This window comes from Martes martes (assembly GCF_963455335.1).
Source record: "Martes martes genome assembly, chromosome: X".
Lineage (NCBI taxonomy): Eukaryota > Metazoa > Chordata > Mammalia > Carnivora > Mustelidae > Martes > Martes martes.
Genome location: NC_137897.1, coordinates 102,505,795 through 102,533,700, shown reverse-complemented (window position 1 = coordinate 102,533,700; position 27,906 = coordinate 102,505,795). Strand labels below are relative to the sequence as shown.

Sequence of the window (27,906 nt, the reverse complement as noted above, 5' to 3'; positions counted from 1 at the left end):
GGCATTTGGGTGATTATGATGCATCAGTGTAGACTCATCAGTTGTAAAAAATGTGCTTCTCTGGTGCAGAATGTTGATAATGAGGGGACTGTGCATGTGTGGGGGCAAGGGGCACATGTGAAATCTCTGTAACTTCTCCTTAATTTTGCTGTGAACCTAAAACTGCTCTAAAAAAAATAAAGTCTTCATTAAAAAAAACACAAGGGAAGGGAGGAACAGAGGGAGCAGAAAGAAGGAAACACACTAAAATGCCATCTGGTAAACTGCTTTCAAATTCTATGACTTACTGCCAATTCAAGCCGTATTGGTTTAACCCTTGTAAAGAGCTGGCATTAAGGCCCTATCTACCATTTGTCCATCAGTCCATTTCTGTAAGGAGTTTGACAGTTTATGTTAAGCAAACTACATACTGAAACCTTAATACAACAAATTATTTTGCTTGTCATTTCTCTTTAGCTGATAATAGTAGAACTCTGAATGTGGATTCCACTGCAATGACACTACCTATGTCCGATCCAACTGCATGGGCCACAGCAATGAATAATCTTGGAATGGCACCACTGGGAATCGCTGGACAACCAATTTTACCTGGTATGCTATTTTTAATCACATCACAAGTGTTTCTTTTTATTGGCCATGTGGTAATAAATATAACAGTATGACACAACTTCTTTTGAAGTTGGCATTTACCAGATTCTGCCTAGAGTGTGCATTTTTTATAATATGAGCTTTGTAGGTGGGGTGGCCAGAAGTTACTAGTATACTCCCTATCGCACTATGGGCAAGGTAGGAATATATCTGATGTAGGATATGGTCATTAAATATTTAAATAGCTCATTGAAATAAAAGACAACAAGATTTGGCAAGGAATTACAAAGTTTATTTAATTTTATAGATTTAGAGGAGACAAATAAACATGGAATGGAAATGAGAATTGACTTAGACATCTCAAAAATCACAGATTCATAAAGTGGGGAAAAGGAGATGATGGAGATCATCCCAAAGTTGTTCATATTGAATAACTGTTTCAATTTTTTTAAACAAAGTTATCAGTAAGAGAATGGGCATGGTGTACTAACGCCATCTCCACTAAAGATAAAATCAGAAGAAAAATGCCACAGCATCTGAAGTATTTGGTTTAAACACACACAAAAAAGTCTTCTGTGCTGTCAGAACTATTAACTATTAAAATGGATTTGTGAAGACATTAGGAAATTGCCATCTCAGGAAGCCTTGGGTTCTTTTAAAATACCCTAAACATTAATCTCCCCAGGTTCATTTAACTGTGATCCTCCTTAAATGAATGACAGGACCAGGCTGACCAAGTACCTTCCTACTCAAAATATAATCTGCATAATCCAGGAGGTGTTAAGAAGCCCAGAATCTTCAGCCTCAGCTCAGAGCTACTGAATCAGAAGCTACATTTTAACATCATCCCCAAGTTATTCACAAATACAGTAAAGTTGAGAAATGGATCTAGAGTGATGCCACTTTGTTGTGCCATTTGTTTATATAGTTAGTGACCCCCACTCCCCCCAAAATAATTTCGCAATTCCAGTTCAGATTTTGAATCCTTGTAAGTTATAATGGGAACATGGTAGGGTAGGCAATGATGCTTAATAATCTTAATAATAAATTAAGAAATGTGATTACATAGAAGCTGGGAAACAAGCATAAAAGTAGCCACATATAAAGAAAAAAATAATGTGAATGAGAAATGGGTGGACAGCAAAGGAACTTGGGTTTTATATATGTCAAAGGCAAAGAACTCTCCCATCAAACTATACTTCATGCTCTAGACTATAGTTGACTAGATTGCATCCTGCTATGTTAGACCAACCGTGGTTGAAATGAGCAACCAGGGATCCTTTGAGGGCCGAATGATTGGACCATTGATCTCCTTGGGTTTTGAATGACTATTGGGGGCAATCTGGAATCAGCAGGTTCTATGACAGGAGCCAGTATTGCGTAATAGTTAAGTGCTCAGACCCTGGAGTCAATCTGCCTGACTTCCAAGCCTGTTTCTTTCACTACTTTATTTTGAGTAGTTAAATATCTTCTAGGAGACTCAGTTTCTTCATTCATAAAATCAGACTAATAATACTTAACCCTTAGGGGTTTTGTGACAATTAATTGTGCTTAGAACGATGCCTGGCACATAGTTAGTGCTCAAACATGTTGGCTATTATAATACTTTAAAATCATTGTTAACATATTTCTTACAGATATTTCTAAAGGGTGTAATATGTCTTTAAATTTAGTTCTTCATTATTTCACTGTAATACAATTTAAATTAAGATATTATATATTATTTTATAGCTCCATATGGAGTTTTCCTGTGTCACAATCTCTTTTTTTTTTAAATATTTTATTTGTTTATTTGACAGAGAGAGATCATAAGTAGGCAGAGAGGCAGGCAGAGAGGGAGGGGGAAAGCAGGCCCCCTGCTGAGCAGAGAGCCCGATGCGGGACTCGATCCCAAGACCCTGAGATCATGACCTGAGCAGAAGGCAGTGGCTTAACCCACTGAGCCACCCAGGCGCCCCCTGTGTCACAATCTCTTATACTATAGAGTTTATGGAAATCTGAACTGTATGGATCTATGACCTGGGAAAAATGTTGAGGCCATATCTGCTCTGATGCCAAGGGGACTCTATGTGAGTTATAGCAGATAATTTGTAAATTACCACATCAAAACATAAACCTGTGCTCACATAGCAATCTTTGATACTTAGCCACCTCTATAATGTGGAGGGAAAAAAGCTTAGCATTGAGAGTAACAAAATCATCCAAACCATCATTATATGCCCAAAGCTTATGCTGGGGACAATAACTGGCCTAAAAAACTGGGTAGGTTTTCTTAACAGTAACTCAGAGGGCTGTTCCTGCAGAGAGGGTATCTTGCTTAGTATTTAACAACATAGGCCTCAAAGACAGACTGCTTGGGTTTGGATCCTTGCTGTGCTGCTTGCTAGCTATATGACCTCTCTCCAGTTACTTGACCGGTCTGTACCTCAGTTCCCTCATCTCTAAAATGGGAATAACTACAGTATCTACTTCATAGGATTGCTGTGAAGATTAAATAATATACTTAGCTCAATGTTTGGCCTATAATAAGCGCTCCATAAAGGTTTATTAATACTATTAGTAGTACTATATTCTCTTTAAGATAAAGGAAATACTAAAGTACCTCCTTCAAATGACTGCTAAGCTGCCACTTAAATTGAAAGCATTTGGGTGCTGTGCAGCCACTGTCAGCTCTAATAAGTGTTCCTCACATCCACTTCCAACCAGACATTTGAAACGTCGAGAGTGATTTTAATTTCTACTTCTAGCCCCCTTTGTCTATATCCTATTTTCTTAAGCACTATGAAGAAATAGATTCTCAGGGTCTCCTTCAACTTTGTGATACAGTGATTTTTTAGCTATGCTCTAGGGAAAGTTATTTGACTTTTTGGAAACCAGGTCTTGGAAATGCAGATTTTTTTAAAAGATTTATTCATTTATTTATTTGAGAAAGAGGTTACGCGCATGAGAGGGGGAAGGGACAGACAGAGGAGGAGAGAAGCAGACTCCCCGCTGAGCACAGACCCCCCCCCCATACCAGGCTCTATTCCACCACCCTGCCATGGTGACCTAAAGCCCAAAACAAAAGTTGGATGCTGAACTGACTGAGCTACCCAGAAATACCGATACTTAGTTTAGTAGTGCCCTTCTTGTCTTAAAAATACGTGGGACAGTAGTATTGGGCTGAGACATACTTTGTGAAGCTACCTGTAAAATTGCTTGAATTTTGGGTGAACTAATTTTTCTCTTCTCTGTATTATTTTAGGAAGTCAGTTTAACCACTGAGGTTAGAACATGGATTCTGGTTCTGGATTGCCTAGGTTCAGATAAATCTGTGTTCTACCATTAAGTAGCTGTGTAAACACTGGCAAGTTACCTAACATCTCTAGGCCTCAGTTTCTACATCTGTAAGACAAAGATAATAATAGCACCTATGTCATAGTGTTGTTGTGAAGATTAATGAGTAAATACGTTAAAGTCCTGGAATGATGCCTGGTTCACAGTAACCTCTCAGTGAACTTAACAATTATTACTGTCTCAAGTTCACATCTGATATATGGCTCACAAAAAATTGAATTATGCCTCATTTGTATTCTTAGCAACAGTGAAGTGTAGTGAATGCAGAAACAAAATCTTCCCCAGGAGAGGTGCTGGATGATGGCACCACTGACTGCTCCCTGTAAATCTGAGGGGGTATCCACAGAAATGGAAGGGTGGCACCACACTCCAAGGCTGCATACCCTTCTTTTTTCCCAGGTTTTGGGAAAGTGTCCCTATTATCTTTATTATGTAACATTTTAACCGAATGGGCTAAAACATCCCCTATCCTCTCTCTGTCCCCTCAAGATTCCTTAAAATGGAAATGGCAGCCAATGAGCCACATGGAACTGTTCCCTGAGGTCACCCACTAATGGCTCAGTAATTCAACTTTTCTGCCCCTTAGGTTTCCTACTGAGACAGCAGACCTTTTCTTGTGTGCTGTCTCATCTGGCCTGTGACAACAGAAAAGGCTCTTGGCATTGATGAAAAACAAATGATACATAAGCTTTCTTGACTTGCCCTAGAGAGCTCAAATCCATATTGTCATGGAAACTGAGTCTCTTGGACACATACTTGTCATCAGGGCAGTGGGGAGCAGAAACAGGCCATCTCTGGGGTTTGGTTTGGAGCTCCCTTTCATCTAACATGGTGTTTTGTACAGCTGCTGTTCAGTAAAGTTAATCCATAATGATGGCAGATTAGGAGGTTCCCTCTGACTGGCAGCCGTCTTTCCTGCAGGAGTATTTGTTTTTCCAAGCTGGTCAAATAAGACTAATGTTAGTTTTCACATGAAGAGAGGGACCAAAAAGAGTCAGACCTTCTGTTTAAGGAACATTGTTCTGCCCATCATCGCAGATGAATCCAAGAATGAACCAATTATTAAATACTGTGTGCTGCTTCCTTTATTTTCCCCTCAATTAAAATATCCTTAGCATCCAAATGTGGATCCTGTGAAGTCCCAAAGGAGAGAGTCTTTTATTATGGTGTCTCTGCTTTATTGACTGTGTCACCTCCATAATAGGAGATGTTGGAAAGTATGTACTTATGGATCTTATTCCCAGAGCAAGACACTGCCCATCCATGGGCATTGTCCTTTTTAAGAAGACAGTTCTCAGGGGACGCCTGGGTGGCTCAGTTGGTTGAGCAGCTGCCTTCGGCTCAGGTCATGATCCCAGCATCCTGGGATCGAGTCCCACCTCGGGCTCCTTGCTTGGCGGGGAGCCCGCTTCTCCCTCTGCCTCTGCCTGTGCTTGCTCTCTCTCTCTGACAAATAAATAAATTTAAAAAAAAAAAGACAGTTCTCAGGATCCCTGGGTAGCTCAGTCAGTTAAGCATCTGCCTTTGGCTCAGGTTGTGAGCCAAGGGTCCTGGGATCAAGCCCCCCATCAGGCTCCCTGCTTCTTCCTCTCTCTCTGCACCTCCCCTCATACTCTCTCCCCTCTCAAATAAATAAAATCTTTTTTTAAAAATGGAAGAAGAAGAAGACAGTTCTCACCAAACCCAGAAGGCCAACTCTGATGGGAACAGAAAGAAAGAATGAGGATGTGTGACACATGACAGGCCACTGCTCTACAAGTTCTCCAAGGAGAGCCAGACTTGTGGTTCCATTATTTTTAATATCTTCCACAAAAAGAATATGCCTTCAGTGGCAGATAAGGTTGAAATCCTGAGAAAGGAGAGCACTATTCATCTGCATGGTGGACACTTCACTGAAAGCCAATGATATGTAAAACACTATAACGAACAGAATTAGTTCCTCCATAAAACAAGCTTAAAGCCTACCCAGTGATCATACTCTCAAGACTCCCCATGGAAACTATTACAAAAAGTGGCCAAGTGATATCATTTGCACATTCATTCATACAAGAAATATTTACTGAGGTCTGCTATATGTGAGGTACTGTGAGAAGCCCTGGGGATAAAGCAATAAACAAAAAAGACAAGATTCCTGCCCTCATACTGGCCTCAGTACTTTTAGAACCCCCATGTTTTCTCTCTAATACATCTCATGTATGAGATGCCTCTTGAATGACAAATCAGAGGCTTCCTATCCATTTTGTTCATTTGTGCTTTTATTCATCCATCCATTCATTAAAAGTATATTGAGCTAGGGTCAGGGGGATCCAAAATGGGCATGGCTCAATCCTTGCCTTCAAGCTCAAAGTCCAGTAGCAGAAGCAGCAAAGTCAATATCACGACACTACAGTGTAACAAATGTCTACATAGAAACATACAGAAAAGTACTGTTTTAGCCAGGATAGGATGAGGGGGAGTGATAGGTAGGTGGTCATGATCTAGGAACATTCACAGAAGTGGTAATATTTTAGTTCAGTATCCAAGGATATATATGAATGTGGCAGGAGAGAAAAAAAGAGCTAAGGATGGTCCAGGAAGCGGAAATGATGCTTCAATGACTGGAAAGTATGTAAGAGTGTATGGTACAGGGATAATGATTAAATGTTGAGTGGAATTACATCACCCCATTCCATAAAGACTTTGAGGCAGCTTATAAGTAAGGTTATAATAAAAAAGAAAAATTATAAGTAAAATAAACCAGCATCTAGGAAAATATAAATGAGTATCAGAGGTGAAGACCAGGTAGGAAGGTTAATTAGAATTCAGATGTGTAGGTTATAGGATCCTACCCAGTTTCTAAAGGTGAGCCATACAGTGACCAGATAACCAAAACAAAAAGGGAAACCTGATCAATTAAATAATTTGCATTTTCCGTGAGGAGAAAATATACCAAACCTCAGAGAAGTCAAACTTTTCATAGCCCTTCACAATTTTGTGTGTGTTGGATATTTTTGTTCTGAAAGAATCTTTTCACAGGGAGCTTCATATAGGAATGGAGACTAAGTGTGGTAGCTGAGTGATTTCTGAAGCCCAAGCATGGGTGTGTAGCCCAGGACTAGTCAATTACTTTCCCTAGTTTGTTGCAAAATGTAAGAACTAAAAATACAGTGATTTTTACATAAAGCTAAATTTGCACAATTGAAAGCACTGTTCTTTATTCTGAGATTATAGACTTTGTATATTTTTGGTTTTAAAATATTCTGTCTTTTATGAACTGTGCAAATGGTACACTGGCTAGTTTCTGCTATTTTTCTCCACACCTTCTCTTGGCAGATTAAGGGGGCGATAATTAAATGTATACGTGTATGTAATTTTATTTTATTCCTCTCTAAAATCTTGAAATCTGGGAACCACAGATGTAGTGTGAAATGTCCTCACTAATGCCCCTCTAAAGGTGTTCACAGCATCCCATGATGAGAGTCAAAGTCATGATCCTGAATCTGTCAAATGTTCTAACAAGGCAAGAACACAGTACAAATAAATAGGAAGGAATAGGTGGAAGATTGGCTAGAAAAAGTAGATATTTGCAAAAATTTATACTAAAGAAATAAAGCTTCATTAGTAGAAATTTGAAATCAAAGTTGAGACTTACTAGGGTGAGTCTTTGTGAACTAAAATTATAACATATAACCCACCCAAGCCTAGTTTGCTACCTTATTTGCCATTGTACATGAACCAGGCCCTGCTTCAACTTTCCAGCTGGCCTGAAGCAAGGTTTGGATGATCTTCTGCAGAAGCAGGCAAATATTGGTAGAACCTGAGAGTCATTATGCAAAAATTTGGAGACTTGTGCCCTATTTCCAAGAGGACTAGTGATAACTGCAGGATCATCTCACAGTGCAGCCAGGCTGTCCTTAGAAATATGTATTCTCTCTTCACCTCAGTGTGCAACTGATGGCTTGAAAAGTCTTTTTGAGGATTTGTATGAAGAGGAGGCAGTCAAGACTGTAATGGGTTAAAATTTCTTAATACCCAGGCATAATTCTTAATTTTCCAGTGAATTTTGTGGGAACTCTAAAGAAAAAGCAATAATGTCCCGGAAATGTATACCTGAATTGGAATCATAATTCTCTGTGAAATACCTTAATATATTTAGATCCCATTTGGAGCACTTATTTTAGCCTAATCTATGGTTGCATTACAGTGGTTTTACTGTGAGTGCAAACTACCTCCTGGTGCTTAAAGAGTCTCTGGAACATCTAACAGAATAGAAGTACCTTTATGGGCAGGGCAGCCCTTGGATGGGGAGAAGTCACTAAGTTCAGCAGAGCGTTCTGAGGGTATGAAAGGGCTCCCAGCTAGCCAGAACCAGGCCCAGTTCTAAAAAGGTAAGAGCAACAGTAAATGTGTCATCTCCTACCTTTGCCCACCTCCACTTCATACACTGCCACAGTTTCAACTTCTTCTGTGGGTCAAAGTTGAAACAATTGATTTAAAACAGAAGCTTCTAAATTACCTAATAGTGTGGCAATACATATATCAAACATCTCAACAGGAAGTACTAGGTATAGAAATAAGCAACCGGATGATAGCCTTTTGGACATAAATATTTAAAGGCCTGCTACAGGTTGAGTAGTTAGAAACAGAGTTTAATGTGACAAGGAGTATCTTTTTCTTCCTGTAGATCCATGGACTTTGTGGGAAGCAATATAGAGTAATGGTTGAGAGTATGATTAGTAAAAGCCACCTACTAAATGGCCTTACAGTGTTAACTCTGAGCCTCAATTTCCTTATCTGTAAAATAGTGAGTAATATATTGCCCATTCCTTAGAATTATGAGGATTAAATGAGATGATATGTATAAAATCAAATCATAATCTAGAAATTAATGTACACTGAATTAATGAGTAGTAGTATTATGGACACCATCCCTCTTCCCCTGCCACAAAAATGGAGTTTGCATTTTATAGGAAGAACACCACCGTGAACCATCCTGCCAGAAAATATCAAGGACTGAACCATGAAATCGGCATGTGTGGTGTCTTTGTCAAGCATCAAAAATGGTCAACCTCTAAGGTTCCTAGTGTTCTGTAGACATCTGTAGTCTTAGTCCACCTAGTAGATTGTTAGTCCCCTGACATTGTTTCAACTGGCCCACTTCCACACAGCAACAGTACAGTGACAACAATTTCTCAAGATAGTGGCTCTGGGGCCTCGGAAGGTCACAAAGCACCTTTCAATAATCTAAGAAAAATTATGATCAGTCTAGTTTGGGTGCTTAGTGTACTATTTCCATTCATTGAAAATAGCCAACTCTATTGACTAATCACATCCCATTCCCTAGCCATACTGCATACTTTATATATCTATTGCTGTATGACAAACTATTTTATAACTTAGTAGCTTACAAAACAATCATTTTATTCTATTTTATGAGTTTCTGGGAGAAGAATTTGGGTAGGACTCATATGGGCAATTCTTCTGTGCCATATGGTATCAACTGGGATGTCTCAGCTATGGTAGGCTAGTCTGGAGGTTCCAAGACAACTTTATTCATATGCATGGCACCTTGGCATGGACAGATAAAAACACTGAGCTCAGCTGGATCCCTCCCTTCCATTTACTCTAAGGCCCTCTCCACATGTCTCTCTACAACCGTACTCCAACATGTTACACAGTCTCTTGAAGTTTCAATAGCAGGTGTTCCCAGAAACAAGAAATGGAAATGGTATCTCTCTTAAGGCCTGAGCCTGAAAATAGACACAAGACTTCTGTCAAAGTAGTCTGGAGCCCATCCAGATTCAAATGGGGGTGGGCAACATAGACCTCACCTCTTAATGAGAGGAGTCTCAAAGAATTTGTATCCACCTTTAATCTGTCACACTGGGACAAAAAAATAATTGTATGGAAGTACTTTGTTGCTCATCTGCCATGTTTTTAATCATACCTGTTTCACCTTACACCTATAATTGAGTTAATTCATTAAAACAATTGTCATACTATACTGAGAGGCAGTATAGTGGTTAGGAGCATTATAGTTAGACCAGCCTAGATTTGAATCCTAGTTCTGCTTCTTACTGGCTTGTAATCTTGGACAAGTAACTAAGTACTCTGAGCCCCAATTTCTGTATAAAATGAAGGATAATAACAGTAGCTAGTTCACAGGTTTGCTGGAATGTGATTTTATAAAATGCTTAGCACAGTGCCTAGCACATTGTAAGCACCCAACAGTTTGGGTGTCGATAATCGGTGATACAGCATTGTAACTGCGTGAATGTTTCTAAACTAGACTATGAGGCCGAGGATTTTGCCTTACTCATTCCCTCAATCCCAACACCTGGTACAGGGCCTGGCATCAAACTGTTGAATGGATGGATGTATGGATGACTGGGTGGCAGCATAGAAATGGTATGTGCCTCCAGTGTAACTCCCTGTCTCAAATGCGTAAGGAGAGCAGAGGATGATTTTACTTCCAGATAACTACTCTAGGTTGAATGCGCCCAAGTTGCTAGGGAGCTGGGATGTTTAAAGCTACAATGAAGTATTACTTGAAATCTTGTAGTAGAGCTGCAACACAGAGGAGCAAGCTGGCCCAACTAACACCGCATTCATAGCATCTCTAGTACACTGAGATTTGGGGAAGTTCATGAATCAGAAGAGGGAATACAAACCAGTGCCTTATGACAGTTCCAGGCATGGCAATGCCAAGAGTCAGAAGGCTGTAGGGAAAAGGTGCTAGAAGAAGAGATATAAAAGCAAAACAGGGTGTTTATTGTGGGAAGGACTTTGGAAGAATACCTTGGCCTTTTCCATAATCCTTATAAGATGATTTCAAATCTCCTCCAAAAATCTGAATTCCTAACATAAATGTTAATACTATACAGTTGTTAGTGTACTTGTCAAAGCCAGGCTGGGGGCCTTGACGAGGGAGATAATTTCTCTTGATGTTCTATTCCCAATGTGTTTCAAATTGTTGGACTTCTTTGATTTTTCAGGTTCTGCAATACTTGTTTAAGTCCAATGTTTTCAAATGGTTATTTTCTTGGTTGGCATTGGAAATTCACATCAACTTTGGTGCTTAATGGTTGAAGATAAACAAAAGAATAATCAATGTGTTAGGAGTCTTTGAAATGTCTTTTGCAACCTGCCCTCTAGTAAGCCCTGCTAGGCAATGTAGCCTATGGAACTCTTGGCATATTGAACACAAGAAAGAAAGGGAGTTTATCTATTCTCACTTTAGCCATATGTCATAAATACATTTGCTTTTAAATGAATTTCATAAAATATTAATGTAATCATACCAAACAGAGTGGTGAGTACATCAGTCAGGAGTTATATTTATCCTGTGTATTTGTTTTTTGTTTGTCTCCATTTATTAGTAGACAGTACATGGAGACAGGCATTTCTTTCTCAGCCAAAGCGGCAGAACTTGTTTAATGAACTGATGTTTCTGTAATCTGTGCTAAGGTAGAGTTGTGAGTGACAGAGCTATATGAATAACAATGAGGAGGCAGGCAGAACAATAAAAAAGAAGACAAACATTTCAGTTGGAGGGGAAAAATAGATGGAATTGTTTAGTTGGCACACAATCTAATCTGATCTTTTCCTACTGAAAATTAACAGTTTGTAAATGGGTGAGATAATGTTAACAATTTTTCCAAAATCATATACACAAGGAATAAAATTTTCCAAAGACATAAATGGCATTTTTAACCACAGTGCTCTTATTCTATAGCATAGAAACACAGGGTATCAGGGGCCTAAGATGGAAAGGAAAACCTGGCCCCCCTGCCCCCACCTGTTAGAGCCTGATATATAAAAAGCTATCGTAAATGCTTATAGAATGTGGGAATGAATGCCTGAATAAGTGAACTTATTAATATGTGTACGAATGTTTTGACTGGAAGGATGGAAACTTACCTATCAAGACACCCACCTATCATGCCAGAGGTTTTCATATCTGTTTTTTCCTTTCATTCTTTGAGCTAAATGTCATCATTTATCCCCACTTTTATCAAAAAAGAAATAGTGTTATATTACCAGATATTAAGAAACCTTCCTTAAGGTCATTTAACTAGTATGTGGAGGAAACTAGAGATATGAGAGCCACAGGGAGAAAGGAAGGGAGTGTGTGTGTGTGTGTGTGTGTGTGTATGCACACAGTCACATGCATGTGTACAAGTGCATGTTAGGTGAGCTGACATGTGAGAGTAAAAGTAAATTTGTTTTCAGAAAAAATTTCTTCTAATTTCTTGGAAGACATCTTTTTTTCTTCCCATACACATCTGGGGTCTTGCTGTTTCGGCATGTGGGAAGATAGGGAATGTCCTAGCTCTTATGGGCTGACTTTGAATAGAAGATGCACATGTGCTGCCCACCTACCCATCTGCCTGGTCATAAGACTCACTTTTCTGGGCCTATTATACCTGAAATTCTGCTTCTCTATGGACCACAGATTTTTTACCCTGTTTAGATCTACCCATTTCAGTATCTTAGAGAGCCACCCAGGGGATTCAGAGCCAGCTTGAGGACGTGCTTATAGGCATTGCCCCCTCAAGCGTCTGTGGTGAGCAGAGTAAGGTTTTTGGGAGTCGGACCTACGAGTGCTACTGCAACTACCCTTGCATTATCAGAACTCCTTATGCAATACTTTGTTTGCAGTGCATTGTGCATTCTGTAGCGGAGGACAATGGTGAGAAGTGGGGAAATAAGGAAGTAGAATGCATTCCCTTCTCTCAAAGAACTTGTGTTTCAATATAGAGACAAAATTTAAATGAAATCAGTATCACCCTTAGACCCAGGCAAGTGGGACCATTGCCTTAGGTTCACATCTCAGGGGACCTCATGCTTTGAAATGCCTGCCCTGATACTGACTAAGTCCCCATCTGGTGCTAAGGACCAGCTGGGTAGGTAGTGTGATCAGGGTAGGTGCCCTGAGTCCAGAACAGATCCTGTATAGGTTCTAATCTTACAAAGCACCTTTCTTGAAATTTTTAAATTTCCTCTTCATTGCCTGGAATTGACCAGGATGCACAGTGTTGTCTAAGCAAGGAGTCCCAATCTCATACTGAACTTATGTGGATCCCAGTCCTCCTTTCTCCTCTTTGGGGCACTCTCCAATCCTCTACCCCACATGTGGGGTCAGCCAGATTCTCCAAGAAGCTTTGGAACTCCTGCCTATGGAGTCCTCCCAGAGTCTTGGTTCCAGGAAGGTAGCCTGGTAAGTAAATCACTCTAGCTGCCTGGTGTGGCATTTCTTTCATAGTATCTCATGAGATTATGCTACTGAATAGTGGTGATGCTGATTTAGGGTAAATCAAACTGTGTATGTAGATGAACCCCACAGAAAAAACATTTGTGAGGGCCCCTACACATCCAAGAAGCATCCCTGAAAGAAAAGATGATGCAAAATAAAATGAAATTCAGTGGCAACAGATGCAAAACAGTTTTTCAACACAGATTTGAGAATGAACCAGAAATATCTGGAAAAAGTTCTTCAGGGAGAATGGCCTTGAAGAGTTCTTTAAGGCAAGGCTTGGAGTATGGGGAGAATTTGGGGAGGCTCAAATGATTCCAGGCAGGGAGAATAACATGAACAAAAGCACAGAGAATGGTTATTTATCGAGTATTTTTGTGCTATACATTATGCTAAGCACATCACATTTATCATTTTGTTTATTTGTCACAGCTCCCTATAAGGTAGGGGTTTGTAAATGAGAAAATGGAGGTTCAAAAGATTCATCCTGCTAAGCAAACCAGGTCTGCCTAATTCCCAAATTGTATGCTCTTAATACCATGCTATACTGCAAAAAGACAAGAAGTGTTACAAGGGAGAGAAAGAAGCCTTGTCCGAATGGAGTGGAGGGTGTGTATTGGGAACTAGTGGAAGGCAAGATCAACAGACAAAGCACAGTCATAGTATGAAAGGCCTGGATATCAAAATGAGATATAGAGATAAACAGATTCGTCAAGCAAAAACAAACAGCCCTATCCCAAAAGGAAAATGCACAAGTAGAATATAATATTTAAGACCTGGTGATGCTAATAGCATGTTTTCTTAAATATTTCGCCTCTGTCTTAGAAAGATTTGGTTTGAAATTTATAAGGTAATATTCTGCCTCCACTTGACCTTGCATGGTGTCATTTATTGCTCTCTCTTTTCTCTCCTTTTTTAGATTTTGATCCTGCTCTTGGAATGATGACTGGAATTCCACCAATAACTCCAATGATGCCTGGCTTAGGAATAGTACCTCCTCCAATTCCACCAGATATGCCAGTAGTAAAAGAGATCATACACTGTAAAAGCTGCACGCTTTTCCCTCCAAATCCAAGTAATATTCTGCTTTTCCTCCACACAAGTCACAATGTTTTGGTGTCTAGGAACACTCTTTTTCAAAAGAATACCCAAGGGCTTCAAAGATGTATGTATAGAAGCTTCACCTAGAAAACAAAAGACAGGAAAATTTTCTCTTACAAGGCACGGCTGAGTTTTATGCACAGAACAGTAGATTTTTGTGTGCTGGTTGCAGTACAAGTGGTAAAACGTTTTTCTAATGCCATCTGGTAGGGAATTCAAGTGTGTTCATACAGAAGGAGACACCGAACACAAATTGTTTAACACTGTCATTTACAGACTCTGTTTTTCATAACTGGCCTGCACGCTGATGATGGCAGTAATAGAGTGTGTCTGAGCGTACCTGAGGCACATAAGAATGTACATCTGGTGCTAAGAATCCTCCACTGCCACCAGCTATTCACACATCACTCAAACTACTGCTATTCCACTGATGGGCTACAACAGACAGTGGGGTGAGGTTTAACTTGCAATGAGGGCAAAAAGGAATACTGAGATGAAGTCAAACCACTTGCATCCATCCAGGCAGTGAAATTCATGTGGAAATGGTCTAGGGATCTGTCTTGTCGGTAACGAATAGGTTTCTCCTTAGACTCTTAAAAACGTCTGCAAAGATATGGTGGATATATTTCACTTAAAACATAGCAACAATAATTGACTCAAGACTTTTTTTCTGAATCTATTTGGGGTTTTATTTACTTTAAGCGATCAGAAGTTATTTCTACACATGACTCGAGCCTCATTAAAGCTTTTTCCACAATTCTAGTGGTGGTGCTGGGTGGCCTGCTTAAGGGAGCTGCTACCACAGTGCTGAGATTAAAGCTGTTAAGGGACACATTCAAGGGTTCAGGCCATTGATCAAATGAACTTGCCTTATCACCATAAACAGAACTTCTGTCATGTGACTTCAGACAACTGTTTCATCTCCTACCTTGCATAGGAATCAGTTAATCATGGAATCAGGCCCAGGCAGGGACCCAGATTCTACTTAGGGTAGTCTGCTCATAACCGAGAGGATTTTAGAATCAGTCGGGGTTGGTTAGACAAATCACCTTGGTCCCTTTTGTTAGTGAAAAATGTTCTTAATGCCTTCTTCAGGTCTTTGAACTTGAAGGTCAGCAGAATACTTCCTTCCAGGTCAATAAGAAATCTAGGAGGCTAGCATCACAGAGGACTGAATTGGGAGAAGAGCTAATATGTCACAGGAGAATTAGGGAATGGAGACTAATATTGCCTAGTAGACCTTACCTGCCGGCTCAAGTGGCCATTCCTGGATTTGTGTTTAGTGCCTAAGTGAATGAATGGCACTGTGATACACTTGTCTCTTGATTTTACTTCCACTGTCCTTACAAATGGGCAGGGACTTTTTTCCCTTTCTTCCCATGTGTCACTTTTGGATTAGAGAAAGCTGTGCGTCACTGCTACTACCTTTTTTCACTTCAAAAGCCATGAATTTAGGCATTTCCAGTGTTAAAACCCCCTACATATGTAAAGGTAGAATCCTGCTGGTATAATCATCCATTTATTACATAATCAGCCTGCATTAGGCTTTCATTGTCTCAATCAAGTCCATTGTAACAGGATGGCTCATAACCTATAATATCTAGTTGGGGAACAAGTGATGACTTTACAGGCTATTCAGTTGCTGAATTTCCAAGGAATAACAGATACCTTGTGTATAACACATAGATGACATTGTTGAGCAGTCCTTAGAAGAATATAGACATATGCAGCTTAAAGAGGCTCTAATCTTATTTTTAAGAGGCTCTAATTTTTTGATAGTCTCTAGGAAAAGAAAGAGACAGACATCTCTCAAATACATTTATCTTTCTCCACCTATATCATGCCTTTGTAGTTCTGATCTAAAAGGGCCACAGAGTGAAAGGGAACATTTTACCTTCATGATTTAATCATTTAGTTCTTCATCCCTGTGTTAAGAATGTGGACAGAGCAATTAGTGCCAGTAAAATGGTGGCTTCTGGGAAGGAACTGGCTTTGGATTGAATTAAAAACAGACCCTCCTAATACAGCTTAAAGTAAACTGGTGTTCTATTTCCTGTTTAGAACTTGGATTTTGTTACAAGGGGTCTCAGGTTAATTGTGTAGAGGGAAAACTTCAATGGAGAAGATTCCCTTAGTTCTGTGCTGAAAACATGGCAAGTATGATTTTTGTTAACACCCCCAGACTGTGAAGGTGCGATGGGAAGAGGGGTTTGGTATGCCTGAATCCCTTATCTTCTCCAGAGCCAACCAACCTAAACTTGATTATAAACCCCAGTACTTAGCCTGCCTCTGATATATTCGGCCTCTGTCTCTGGTATATTCTCTTGTACTCAGTGGCCTCTCAAGCAATAAGGTCCTGTGAGCTGGGGACTCTCAGTCTCTTTATGCAGCCATCGAATCTGCTTCTGTCTTGCTTCACTAGAAAGTATCTTTGCCATCACTTCCTTATCCCTTCTCCCACCTGACACTTCATCCAGGTGCTTGTAACATATACAGAACCCAAAAGTCCTGGGGCTCCCATTACCCACAAATGCCAAGTCCAGCTCCTGACTTGACAAACCTTTCACTGGTATGCTTCATGTGACTGTCTTCGATCCATCATTTCTACTTGCCACTTACCCACCCCTTAGTCAAGTTTAACTGCTTCCCAGTATCACATTCCTCTCCAGCCCAACTACAAGCCTATCTTCTCCTGGAACATTTCCATGTGAAAGACACTGAAATTAAAACAGTAATCATTCATTGCTCTAATGCATTTTCACTTAAATATTGGGTGCTAGATACAATGGATAATTTTTTACCCCTTAAATTACGTTATCTCTCTGCTATTTTTAGTACTAGTGACCCCTTCATCCTTGAAACAATACGTCATTTGAAAGTATAAGAATGACAAAGACCACTAGAGAGATTATAGATCAAGAAAGAATGACAAACAAGCAGAGTGCCCTGAGGAATTCCAACATTTCGAAATTTAAAAGAGAAGCAGGAGGTTGCATTTCTGTACAAAAACCATCTTTACTATCTCTTTCCAGTTTTTTTTCAATTGTCTTTCATATCTTCTTCATTTATGCTTTTGCCCCACCCCTCTATCAAAATGCCCCTTGTTTAAGAACTCTAGTGACTTTATAATACTAAATCCAGTAGTCAATTCTCAGTTCTCCTCCTAATTGACCTAATAGCCATATATGACACAGTTGGTTACTTCTCACTCATTGGTATACTTTCTTTACTTGGCTTTCAGGATACAACGCTATTGGTTTTCCTCTCACTTCAGCTGATAGACCTTCTGCATGGAGAGGTTGCATTTTGAGTCTACTGTCCAGTTAACAGGAAACATGGAATAAATGGTGGAATATCACCTGCCATGTGTGTACAGGGATGTGGGAAAGCACCCAAGAGCACTTTTTTAATTTTACTATCTCAGAACAGGCCAACCTCATTTTGGCTCCTAGGGCTGGGTTCTATAAAGAAAATTAGAGAAAGTGGGTAAATTGAGAATTATTAAAGATCCACCAGTCTTCTGGTTATTTCCAATCAGTTGGAATTATATTAAAATATATCTGACCCCTGCTCATTGTCTAGGGGCCTTCAGTCTTGGGCTGTCTAATAAAATCAACTCAAAGACTTTGCAGTACATAAATTCTGGCAAACCAGGGGAGTGATCTGTGATGCTCCTTTGAAAAACAAGATACGTGCAAGTGGTTTATAGGTCTTCCACACTGCCCCCTGCCTCACTTCTCAAAGAGATCAGCAGTGACCCTGATCTTAATGCTGATTACCCCAAAAGAGCTCCTCAGAGTAGGTGCTTAGTTGTAATTAGAGTTGCTAGAAGCTCCTCCTTTTCTATTACTAGAGATTAAATTACTCTGTTATCTTGAATAATTTTACATGAAGTTTTCTTCTCTACCTAGAGTAATGGTTGAGGTGTTAGAAGAGTTTAGCACAGTACCTTATTAATAGGTAGACTTTGAATTTGCCCTCCTATGGAGTTATCCATGCGGTGCCCAGAACACTGTATTTCAGTGGGATTAAAAAATCAGGCCCAGACAAAAAAGTGCTTTGAGCTGTTAATTAAAGTACAAGTACTGTCCATTAAGGAAGATAGTACAGCCCGTTGCCTTATTGAGTGGCATACACCTAAATCTGAGCGAATGCTATCAGAGGCTTTCTACATTTACCCAAGGAAAATAAATAAACCCCAGCATTCTTGACCCCACTCTTAGTAGTTTTTATGCTTTCTTACTTACCAGTTACCACAGAATAATCACAGCATCTAATAGGATGATGACTTCATCACAGAATTTTTAAATCCCACAGAATTTTTAAAGGGAAAAGCCTTTATATTTTCAGTGTTATATGTAACTGTGGCAGTAACCAGACATTCCTTAGAGTCTCAGTGGACCAAAAGGTAGACCTAACTAAAAAAACTTAAATAATATAAAAAGCTGATCATTTGCTCCACAAAAAGTTTCTTTACAATCAAATTCCTTAAATAGTAAACTTCAGAATGATTCTAAAACAGGATTTTCAGCTAAAGCCCTTGATTTGAAAACATGGCTCTGTGTTCCATGGTCAAAACCATATGTGTCTTCACAGCTGTAGATTCCTCTATTGAGAAGAGTGATTCCTTCCCAAACCAAGCCTTATCTGAAGATCTGGATAAAGCAAGGAGCTGGGAATTGAGAAGTCCAGGTCTTAAGCAACCACTCCACTCCAGACTTGTGGTAGGGCTTTAGAAAGCCTCAGACTGGTAATCAGGAAACCCGGGTTCTATAACAGTAAATAATCATAATAATGCTACAGTAACTACTATTTATTGGGAACCTATCAAGTGGTAGGCATTGTACCACTTGCAATCTAGACAGTAGATTATTATCCTACAAAAACCCTTGTAGGGTGGAAGACAGTATCCCTATTTTACAGATGAACGAATAAGGTTCTCACGTTATGTAATTTTTACAAGGTCCTACAGACAGTTACTAAGTTAAGGTTTAAATCCAGGTTTGCCTGCTCCAAGTTCATGTTCCTTCTCTTTCTGTCTAATTTGGTGACCTTGAATGAGTCACTCAGCCTCATGCAGCTAAGGTTTTTCTCCATAATGTGAAAAGTTTAAACCAAGTCAGTGGTTTTCAATCCTAGCTACCATTAGAGTTGCCTAAGGAGCTTTTAAAAAACAATGCACAGGCTGTGTCCATACTAATTAAATCACTCATTGGAGTGGGCCCAGGATTTTTTTGTTTGTTTGAATCTCAAGTTGATTCAAATGTGCTGTCAGAATTGAGAATCACTGGAAGTGTATGATACTAGAATCCTTCCATTCCTTAAAAATTCAGAAGCAGAAGTCTCAAGAGATTCTGGACCTCATTTTTCCCATTTTTGGCTAAAATCAAATTGTGCCAGTGCCCATGACTAAGACATTTCAGATTCCTGTTCACTAGGTTATCTTCGTTTTCCTTTTAAACTTCTCCTATGGAACAAAAGAGTACAAAGTGAGTTCTTGAAATGACAGAAATTTTTAAGATTAACAGAAACTTTATAAGTTCCCTGAATCCCTTTACCCCTTTTATTGACTAAATAGAGGGGAAGAGAGCATCATGAGAACCTGATTATTCTGAGCCACACTGATAAGACAGAGAGTGGTAGCAAAATGAGGAAGCTAGAGATGCTCATACCCAAGGAGGTTCCCAAATCATCCACTTGCCAACTTGGATAAGCGTCAAGTGGGGACCTTGGCCTGATCTACAAGTGAGACTCATTTATTTTTGCATGGGAGCTGTAATCACTAGTTGTTGAGCTCTCCAAATCTTGAGCTGGGAGAATTATTGTACGGAGCTGAATGGAAAGAATGGATTACACAAAATAAATCCTTGCACATACAAAACCAACACTAAAAAAACTCTTGACCATCATGCTTTGTTTTGTTGGGCTGTGAACTGTAGAATTTTGCTTGGAAAATGCTTGGATACATACAAATAGCAAGACAGAGCTGGCAGATACAACAGGCTTTATGTATAAGATGAGTGAGTAGAAAGCATATTTTTTTTTTAGCAGAGGGAGAATCATCCATTAAGTAGGTTTTTAATGACTCTCTATAGCCAAATTTATCTCACTTTAGTTAATGATTTCCCAGATGAGCTTACTTTCTCTGCTGTCTTTCATACTTCCTCTAAATGCTGCAGGATTGACTCTGGACCTCACCTCTCCAGCCAGAAATTGGAAGAAGGACTCACTGGTATCAAAAGACAAAAACCTAGAAAGGATGGTTTATAGTGTGGCTGACTTTGTCAGCCAAATCATTCTGGTACCCGTAAATATTTTTGTAAATGTTTACCCCATCATTGTCAAATTAATTCTGAAACAGTTCCTTCAGTAAGCATGAACAGATAATTTAGTTAACTATAAACTGAATTAAGCAACCCTTCTCTCAGGGGACCTTGGTTCCAAGAATTCCAGAAAGTAAGAATTTAAAGTGAGTGGGATTTCTCCCCAACTGTCATCTTAGCAAAAATGACTGAGAATAGGGCATAGCTGAGTTGTCATAACAAAAGTAAAGAACAGAGTTAAAGAACTCTGAATGGGACAGACAAATGGGTCCGAGTCTTTATCGTTTAGGCATCGTGGTCACCAAACCATTGAATAAAATGATTTCCATGTTCTGTGGAGCAGAGATGAGTGCCTCAGAGGCCACATGCTTCTGGCACTTGGGTCAAAGTCTGATGGGGACCATACAGCTATCTCTGGGACATGTTAGTTTTCTAAGAGGTCTGTCCCAAGCAAACATCTTAATTTTGTAATCTAATTTTTAATTTAATTGCTTTTATAATTCCACTCAGATCTTCCACCTCCTGCAACTCGAGAACGACCACCAGGGTGCAAAACAGTATTTGTGGGTGGCCTACCTGAAAATGGGACAGAGCAGATCATCGTGGAAGTGTTCGAACAGTGTGGAGAGATCATTGCTATTCGGAAGAGCAAAAAGAACTTTTGTCACATTCGCTTTGCTGAGGAGTACATGGTGGACAAAGCCCTTTATCTTTCTGGTAGGTGTTTAGTTATGAGCATTGTGTCCACCAGACACAATGCAGAGATTGCGGATCAGTGTATTTGCATTTGTGGCAGATAAAGTTGAGGCTTAATGGTATCCCCTCTTGCCTTCAGAGTTGGAAAATGAATGTTTGCACCCAACTTCTTACTTTAAAATTCTTTAGCAGTTCTCAGTTGTCTCCGTTATCCAAAACTCCTTACTTGTCACATCTGAGGTCCTTGATTATTTGGCTTACCTCATAACACCATCTCCTAGTCCATCACTTACATACCATGTCCTAACCACACTAAGCTAATTCTAGTTCTCAGAATGTGCCGTGGTGTTTTATGCTTTTTCCTCTGACTATAATTACCTTTTCCATCCCACCTGCCATATATACATCCTCACACCTCAAAGCTCCAGTTCAAGCATAACCTCTTCTGGAAAGCTTTCTCTGACTTCTCTTCCCACTGTGCCCCAGGCTGGTCTGGGCACCCCTTCCTTAACACTTCCACAGTACCCAGTGTTTCCTCCTAGCATGACACCTATAGCACCATGCTAGAACTGTCTCTTTCCACATCTGCCTCCCTGACAAGAGTATGAAGTCCTTAAGGGAAGGGACTGTGTCTTATTTAACTTCGAATCCCGAGGAAGAGGGGAGGTCAGTTAGATGCCTGTTGCAACAGGCCAGGGAAAATGTAATGAGAGTATGAAAAAGTAGGCTGGTAACAGGGAAAGAGAGGAGGAAGAAGATGTAGAATATTCCTTTTTATTAATTTTTTTAATTTTACTTCCAGTTAGTTAGCATATAGTGTTATATTAGTTTCAGGTATACAATATAGTGATTCAGCACTTCCATACATCACCCAGAGCTCATCCCAACAAGTGCACTCCTTAATCCCCATCACCTATTTCCTCCATCCCCCCACCCACCTCCCCTCTGGTAACCATCAGATTGTTCTCTATTGTTAAGAGTCTATTTCTTGGTTTGTCTCTCTCTTTTTTTCCCCTTTGCTCATTTGTATTGTATCTTAAATTCCACATATGGATGAAATCATACGATATTTGTCTTTCTCTGACTTATTTCACTTAGCATAATACTCTCTAAATTCATCCATGTCATTACAAATGACAGGATTGCATTCTTTTTATGGCTGAATAATATTCCATTGTGTATATATACTATCTCTTCTTTTTTTTATTTTCACTACCTTTATTTTTATTTTTTTTTATTTTTTATTGTTATGTTAGTCACCATACAGTACATCATTTGTTTTTGATGTAGTGCTCCAAGGTTCATTGTTTATGTATAATACTCAGTGCTCCATGCAATACATGCCCTCCTTAATACCCATCACTGGGCCAACCCATCCCCCACCTCCTCTCCTCTAAAATCCTCAGTTTGTTTCTTGGACTCCACAGTCTCTCATGATTCATCTTCCCCTCCAATTTCCCCCCTTCATTTTTCCCTTTCTTCTCCTAATGTCCTCCATTCTATTCCTTAAGTTCTACAAGTAAGTGAAATCATATGATAATTGACCTTCTCCGCTTGACTTATTTCATTCAGCATAATCTCCTCCAGTCCCATCCATATTGATGTAAAAGTTGGGTATTTATTATTTGTGATGGCTGAGTAATATTCCATTGTATATATGGACCGCATCTTCTTTATCCATTCATCTGTTGAAGGGCATCTCAACTCTTTCCACAGTTTGGCTCTTGTGGACATTGCTGCTATGAACATTGGGCTATACTACCTCTTTTTTATCCATTCATCTATCAATGGATGCTTGGGCTGCTTCCATAATTTGGTTATTGAGATGTAGCATACTCTTACTACATTTGCTAAGTGCTGTAAAATGTGCAGAAGATTTGATAGCACTTAGGAATGATAATAGAGCATTCCACAATAGACTTTTAATAAAAACTTAAAGGTCTTGCAAAACTCTGAAGAGTTGTACATAAAAGACGACATGCTGCTCAGGAGGTATCCATCTAAACATCCATCTAAACATGCTCTGTGGCAACAACTATGTCCTAGAAACATTTTCAAGGCCGCCAGGGGAAAGGGGATTGCAATCATCAGTGATGTGAAAATAACTAAATTTTGCCCTTTAAATTTGAACCCACTCCCTGAAATCTCATAAGTGATAGAAATGCCCTGAATAGGATGGCTGATTAAAACAAACAAAAATCCTTTAGAAAAGGAGCTGGGAATGTAGAAATAACCATTTTTTCTATTGGAGTTTGAGCATCTTAGGGAACTGGCATTGTGCACAATGTACCAATCTCATAACATCACAGTATCTGTTATGTGTTTATACCAAGCTTTCATATCATCTTCTTGTTTGATCCTCTCCATGATCCTAGGAGAATAGGCAAGGTAATCATTAATAGCCATTTTTCTGATGGCTCAGATGATCAAATAAGAGGACTAAGTGTGAAAGTGCATTGTAAATTGTAAAGAGCCCTGATAAAATGTGCTCATGAAATGTATTTATTCTTCCTCTTTCTAAAAAAGAATGTGTAGTGGTTTTAGTGTTAAGGGGCATTATTCTTTATAAAAGCTTCATTGAAGTATAATAATTGACATACAATGAAATTCACATATTTCAAAAATACAGTTTGGTTTTACTGACACATACATACCGCTATGAAACCATCACTACAGTCAAAATAATGGACATATTTACCTCCCCCCAAAAGCTTCCTTCGTACTCCTTTTGTGATCCCTTCCTCCTACCCTACCCTTCTCTTCCCAGGCCACCACTGCTCCATTGTCTGTCAGATTCGTGTGCATTTTCTAGAGCTTCATATAAATGGAATCATATATTATGTATGCTCTTCCTTCCTTGGTATAGACTCAAATTTCCATTTGGTATCATTTTCCCTGTGCTTGAATTTCCTTTAACAATTTTTATAGTACAAGTCTGCTCCTGATTAATTCTTTCCACATTTGTGTATATCAAAAGGAATTTATTCTACCTTTCTTTTTTTTTTAAGAATTTATTTATTTCTTTGACAGACAGAGATCACAAGTAGGCAGAGAGGCAGGCAGAGAGAGAGGAGAAAGCAGCTCTCCACGGAGCAGAGAGCCCGATGTGGGGCTTGATCCTAGGACCCTGGGATCATGACCTGAGCCCAAGGCACAGGCTTTAACCCACTGAGCCACCCAGGTGCCAACCTACCTTTCTTTTTTAAAGAGATGTTCTCTGGATGTAGAATTCTGGGTGGACAGTTTTTTTTTTTTCTCTCTCTCAGATGTTACTTCATTATCTTCTTGCTTGTTTTGTTTCCAACAAGAAATATGATGTTATCTTTTTGTTTCTCTGCACATGTCTTAAGTCTATGGAAGCTTTTAAGATTATTCTCTTTTTTTATTACTGATGTTGAGAAATTTGATTATTATATGCCTGGTATAAGTTCCTTCATGTTTCTTGCACTTGAGTTTCATTGAAATTCTTAGATCTCTGAGTTTTCATTAAATTTGGACATTTTTCTGTCCTTATTTCTTCAAATATTTTTTTTCTGTTCCCTCCCCTCTCTCCAGTCAGGGCCCCAATTAGGCTATAGTAGGCCCCTTGAAATTGTCCCACATCTCGTTGGTACTCTGTTCATTTTCTTTCAGTCCTTTTCCTCCATATTTCATTTTGAATAGCTTATATTACTGTGTCTTCAAGTTCATTAATCTTTTCTTCTGCAGTGTCTAATTTGCCATTTGTCCCATTCAGTGAATTTTTTTCAACTTAGACATTGCATTTCAAATCTCTAGAAATTTGATTTTGGTTATTTTTTATGTCTTTCATGTTACTAGTTAATATGGTTACATTTTCTCTAACTTCTTAAGTGTATAAAATCTGATTATAATAATTGTTTTTATGTCCTTTTATATTAATTATATTATCTGTATCACTTCTGGGTCTGTTTTGATTGGTTGATTTTTTAAATCATTCTTGTGATTTTGAATATTGGGTAATTTTTTTATTGGATACCAAACATTATGAATTTTACTGTATTGGGTACCAGAAATTTTTCATTCCTATAAATATTCTTGAACTTTGTTCTGGGATGCAGTTAAGTAACATGGAAACATTTTTATCCTTGTAGGTCTTGTTTTTTAAGCTTTGTTCAATAGAACCAGAGCAGGATTTAGTCTAGAGCTCATTTTTCTCCACTAAGGCAAAACCCTCTGACTACTCTACTCAGTACTCTGTGAATTATCCATTTTTTTCCCTGCTCTGGCTTGTGGAGAAGAGAACTGTTCCCAGCCCCATGTGAGCTCCGGGGGTTGTTACCTCTAATGCATAGGTAGTTTCCACACACACACACACACACACACACAATCAATGTGCAGCTAAATAATAATGGAGGACCCTCTGCAGATCTCTGAAGTTCTTTCTTTGTATAGCTTTCTTCCTTCCAGTACTCTGCCATATAAACTCTGTCTGCCATAGTCTCCCTGGATTCCTAGTTCAGTCTCTTCAACTCAGGGAGATCACCATGCCTTGACTGAGTTCCCCCCTCCCTGTCCTGAGGCCTGGAAACTCTCCATGTTGGAAAATCAACTGGAAAAATCATAGGGATCACTTCATTTGCTTCTTGTCTCTCAGTGATCTCTGTCTTCAAGGCCCAATGTCCAATATCTTAAAAACCATTGTTTCATATATATTTTCCATATTTTTAGTTATTTAAAAGCAGGAGTTGGTCTGCAAGCTTATGCTGAGAATGAAGTGAGATAAATGTGTGTGGAAGCAGCTAGCTCAGCTTCTGAAACTTAAAAAGCTAATGAAAATTTAATAAGTGTTTTTCACATTTTTATTAATAGATTTAACTTGGGTAGTACAGCTGGCACAAAAAGTGGACTTATGGACTTGAATCCTAGTTTTCTGAATTCTGATCTTATACCACTAGATTGTAAGCACACTACCTCTTCTTTTTAAGGATCCCAAATTATGTATCACCTGGTTCACATACGACTCCCCATCATATCCATTTTTTCCCAGAAAAAAAAGGTTCAGGGTTGCCAAATACACCTAGGAAGTAATTTGGGAGATTGAAATGTCAAGCTGATCCATTTAAATTTTATCAAAATTCTATATAGTAGTATGACTGACACTCCTGAAGTTATCCAAAAACACCATAATTTGAGGCTTCCTTTCTCATTCTTTCTAACCCATGGTGCCTTATGAGGCACCATATAAGGCATCATTCTTAATACCATTACCCCTAGAGGCTCCCTCTGCCAGGGGTGGGGTGACAGATGAAGGAATAGAATTCCTAGGAACAAGATTGCCCCAACCCATAGAATAGTAAACTGTGATCAGAAATGGAACTATACTCCAAGTCTTTTGATGGTTCACCTCGCTAGTAGTGGGGAGAGAATTTAAGGTTGTGTGGTCACTGGAAACTGCTACAACCACATTGGAAGCACTAAACTTCGAAAAGTACTTAACAGTTGTTCCCACTAAGCTACTCTTGTACTCCTCTCTCTGCCTCTTGTGCACTTAGGTTACCGCATTCGCCTGGGCTCCAGCACTGACAAGAAGGATACAGGCCGGCTCCACGTTGATTTTGCACAGGCTCGAGATGACCTGTATGAGTGGGAATGCAAACAACGTATGCTCGCAAGGGAGGAGCGCCACCGTAGAAGGATGGAAGAAGAAAGATTGCGCCCGCCATCCCCACCACCAGTGGTCCACTATTCAGATCACGAATGCAGCATTGTTGCTGAAAAACTAAAAGGTACAGAAAGCACTTGAGCTTTGTGATTAAAAGAACTCCTTTCTTTGGGGAAATTTAATAAATATATTTGCATTGTTGGCAGTTATCCTTTGAATTTCCCACTAACGGATTCTAAGCATTTCTTGTGTTAGAGTTTTGCAGATAGAGAGGTGTACCTAGTAACTGAAGAATGAGAAAAATTTGTCCCTCACACCTGTGTCTCTCCTTCACTGCCTCAAAGGATGGCGTTTTTCTCTCCAAACATGAGTAGGACAAGATACATTTTTCCCACTTTTCTACATCAGAGAATTTTAGCTGTGATTCATGACTTGGGACCTGTCAGCATCCCATTTCATTGTGGATAACAAGTTGCTTTTGAATGATAGAAGTTGATGGATGTCACCCTGGAAAACTCTGGTAAAAATCCCTTTCCACAGATGAGAAAATGGGGACCCAGAGAGTGGTCACAGTGTCCATTCTTAGATTGCTCGGAGACTTAGTTACCACCAACCAAAAGACGACTTCTTCAATCACTTAAAATGGCCAACTTATTTCATGTGGTGATTGTGGAGACTTCGAGACATTGCTAAATCAGACGGTTCTCCCTTTAGTTTTTTTTTTTTTTTTTTAACAGAGAGAGAGAGAGAGTACACACAAGCAGGCAGAGAGGCAGGCAGAGGCAGGGAGAGAAGCAGGCTCCCAGCCAAGCAAGGAACCCAATGCGGGACTCGATCCCAGGACCCCGGGATCGTGACCTGAGCCGGAGGCAGCGGCTTAACCAACTGAGCCACCCAGGCGTCCCCTCCCTTTAGTTTTTGTTCCTGTTTCCCCAGCTTGACTCTCAGAGCCATTATTCTAATTTAACATTAATTGCCCTGCCTGGCCTCCTGTGGTAGTAATT

The 27,906-nt window shown here is 39.4% G+C and overlaps 1 protein-coding gene across 3 annotated transcripts in view; it reads left to right on the top strand.

Annotated features, from left to right (window-relative positions):
• The window catches only part of ENOX2 (ecto-NOX disulfide-thiol exchanger 2), a 258,742-nt gene that overhangs the window by 194,207 nt on the left and 36,629 nt on the right, over positions 1-27,906 (top strand). For all 3 annotated transcript variants that reach the window (XM_080794862.1, XM_080794861.1, XM_080794863.1), the window contains 4 exons: positions 457-591; positions 14,079-14,234; positions 21,094-21,300; positions 26,793-27,026. In XM_080794862.1, the coding sequence (XP_080650988.1) occupies positions 495-591; positions 14,079-14,234; positions 21,094-21,300; positions 26,793-27,026 (694 nt within the window). In that variant the 5' untranslated portion in view covers positions 457-494. The remainder of the gene's footprint in view (positions 1-456; positions 592-14,078; positions 14,235-21,093; positions 21,301-26,792; positions 27,027-27,906) is intronic.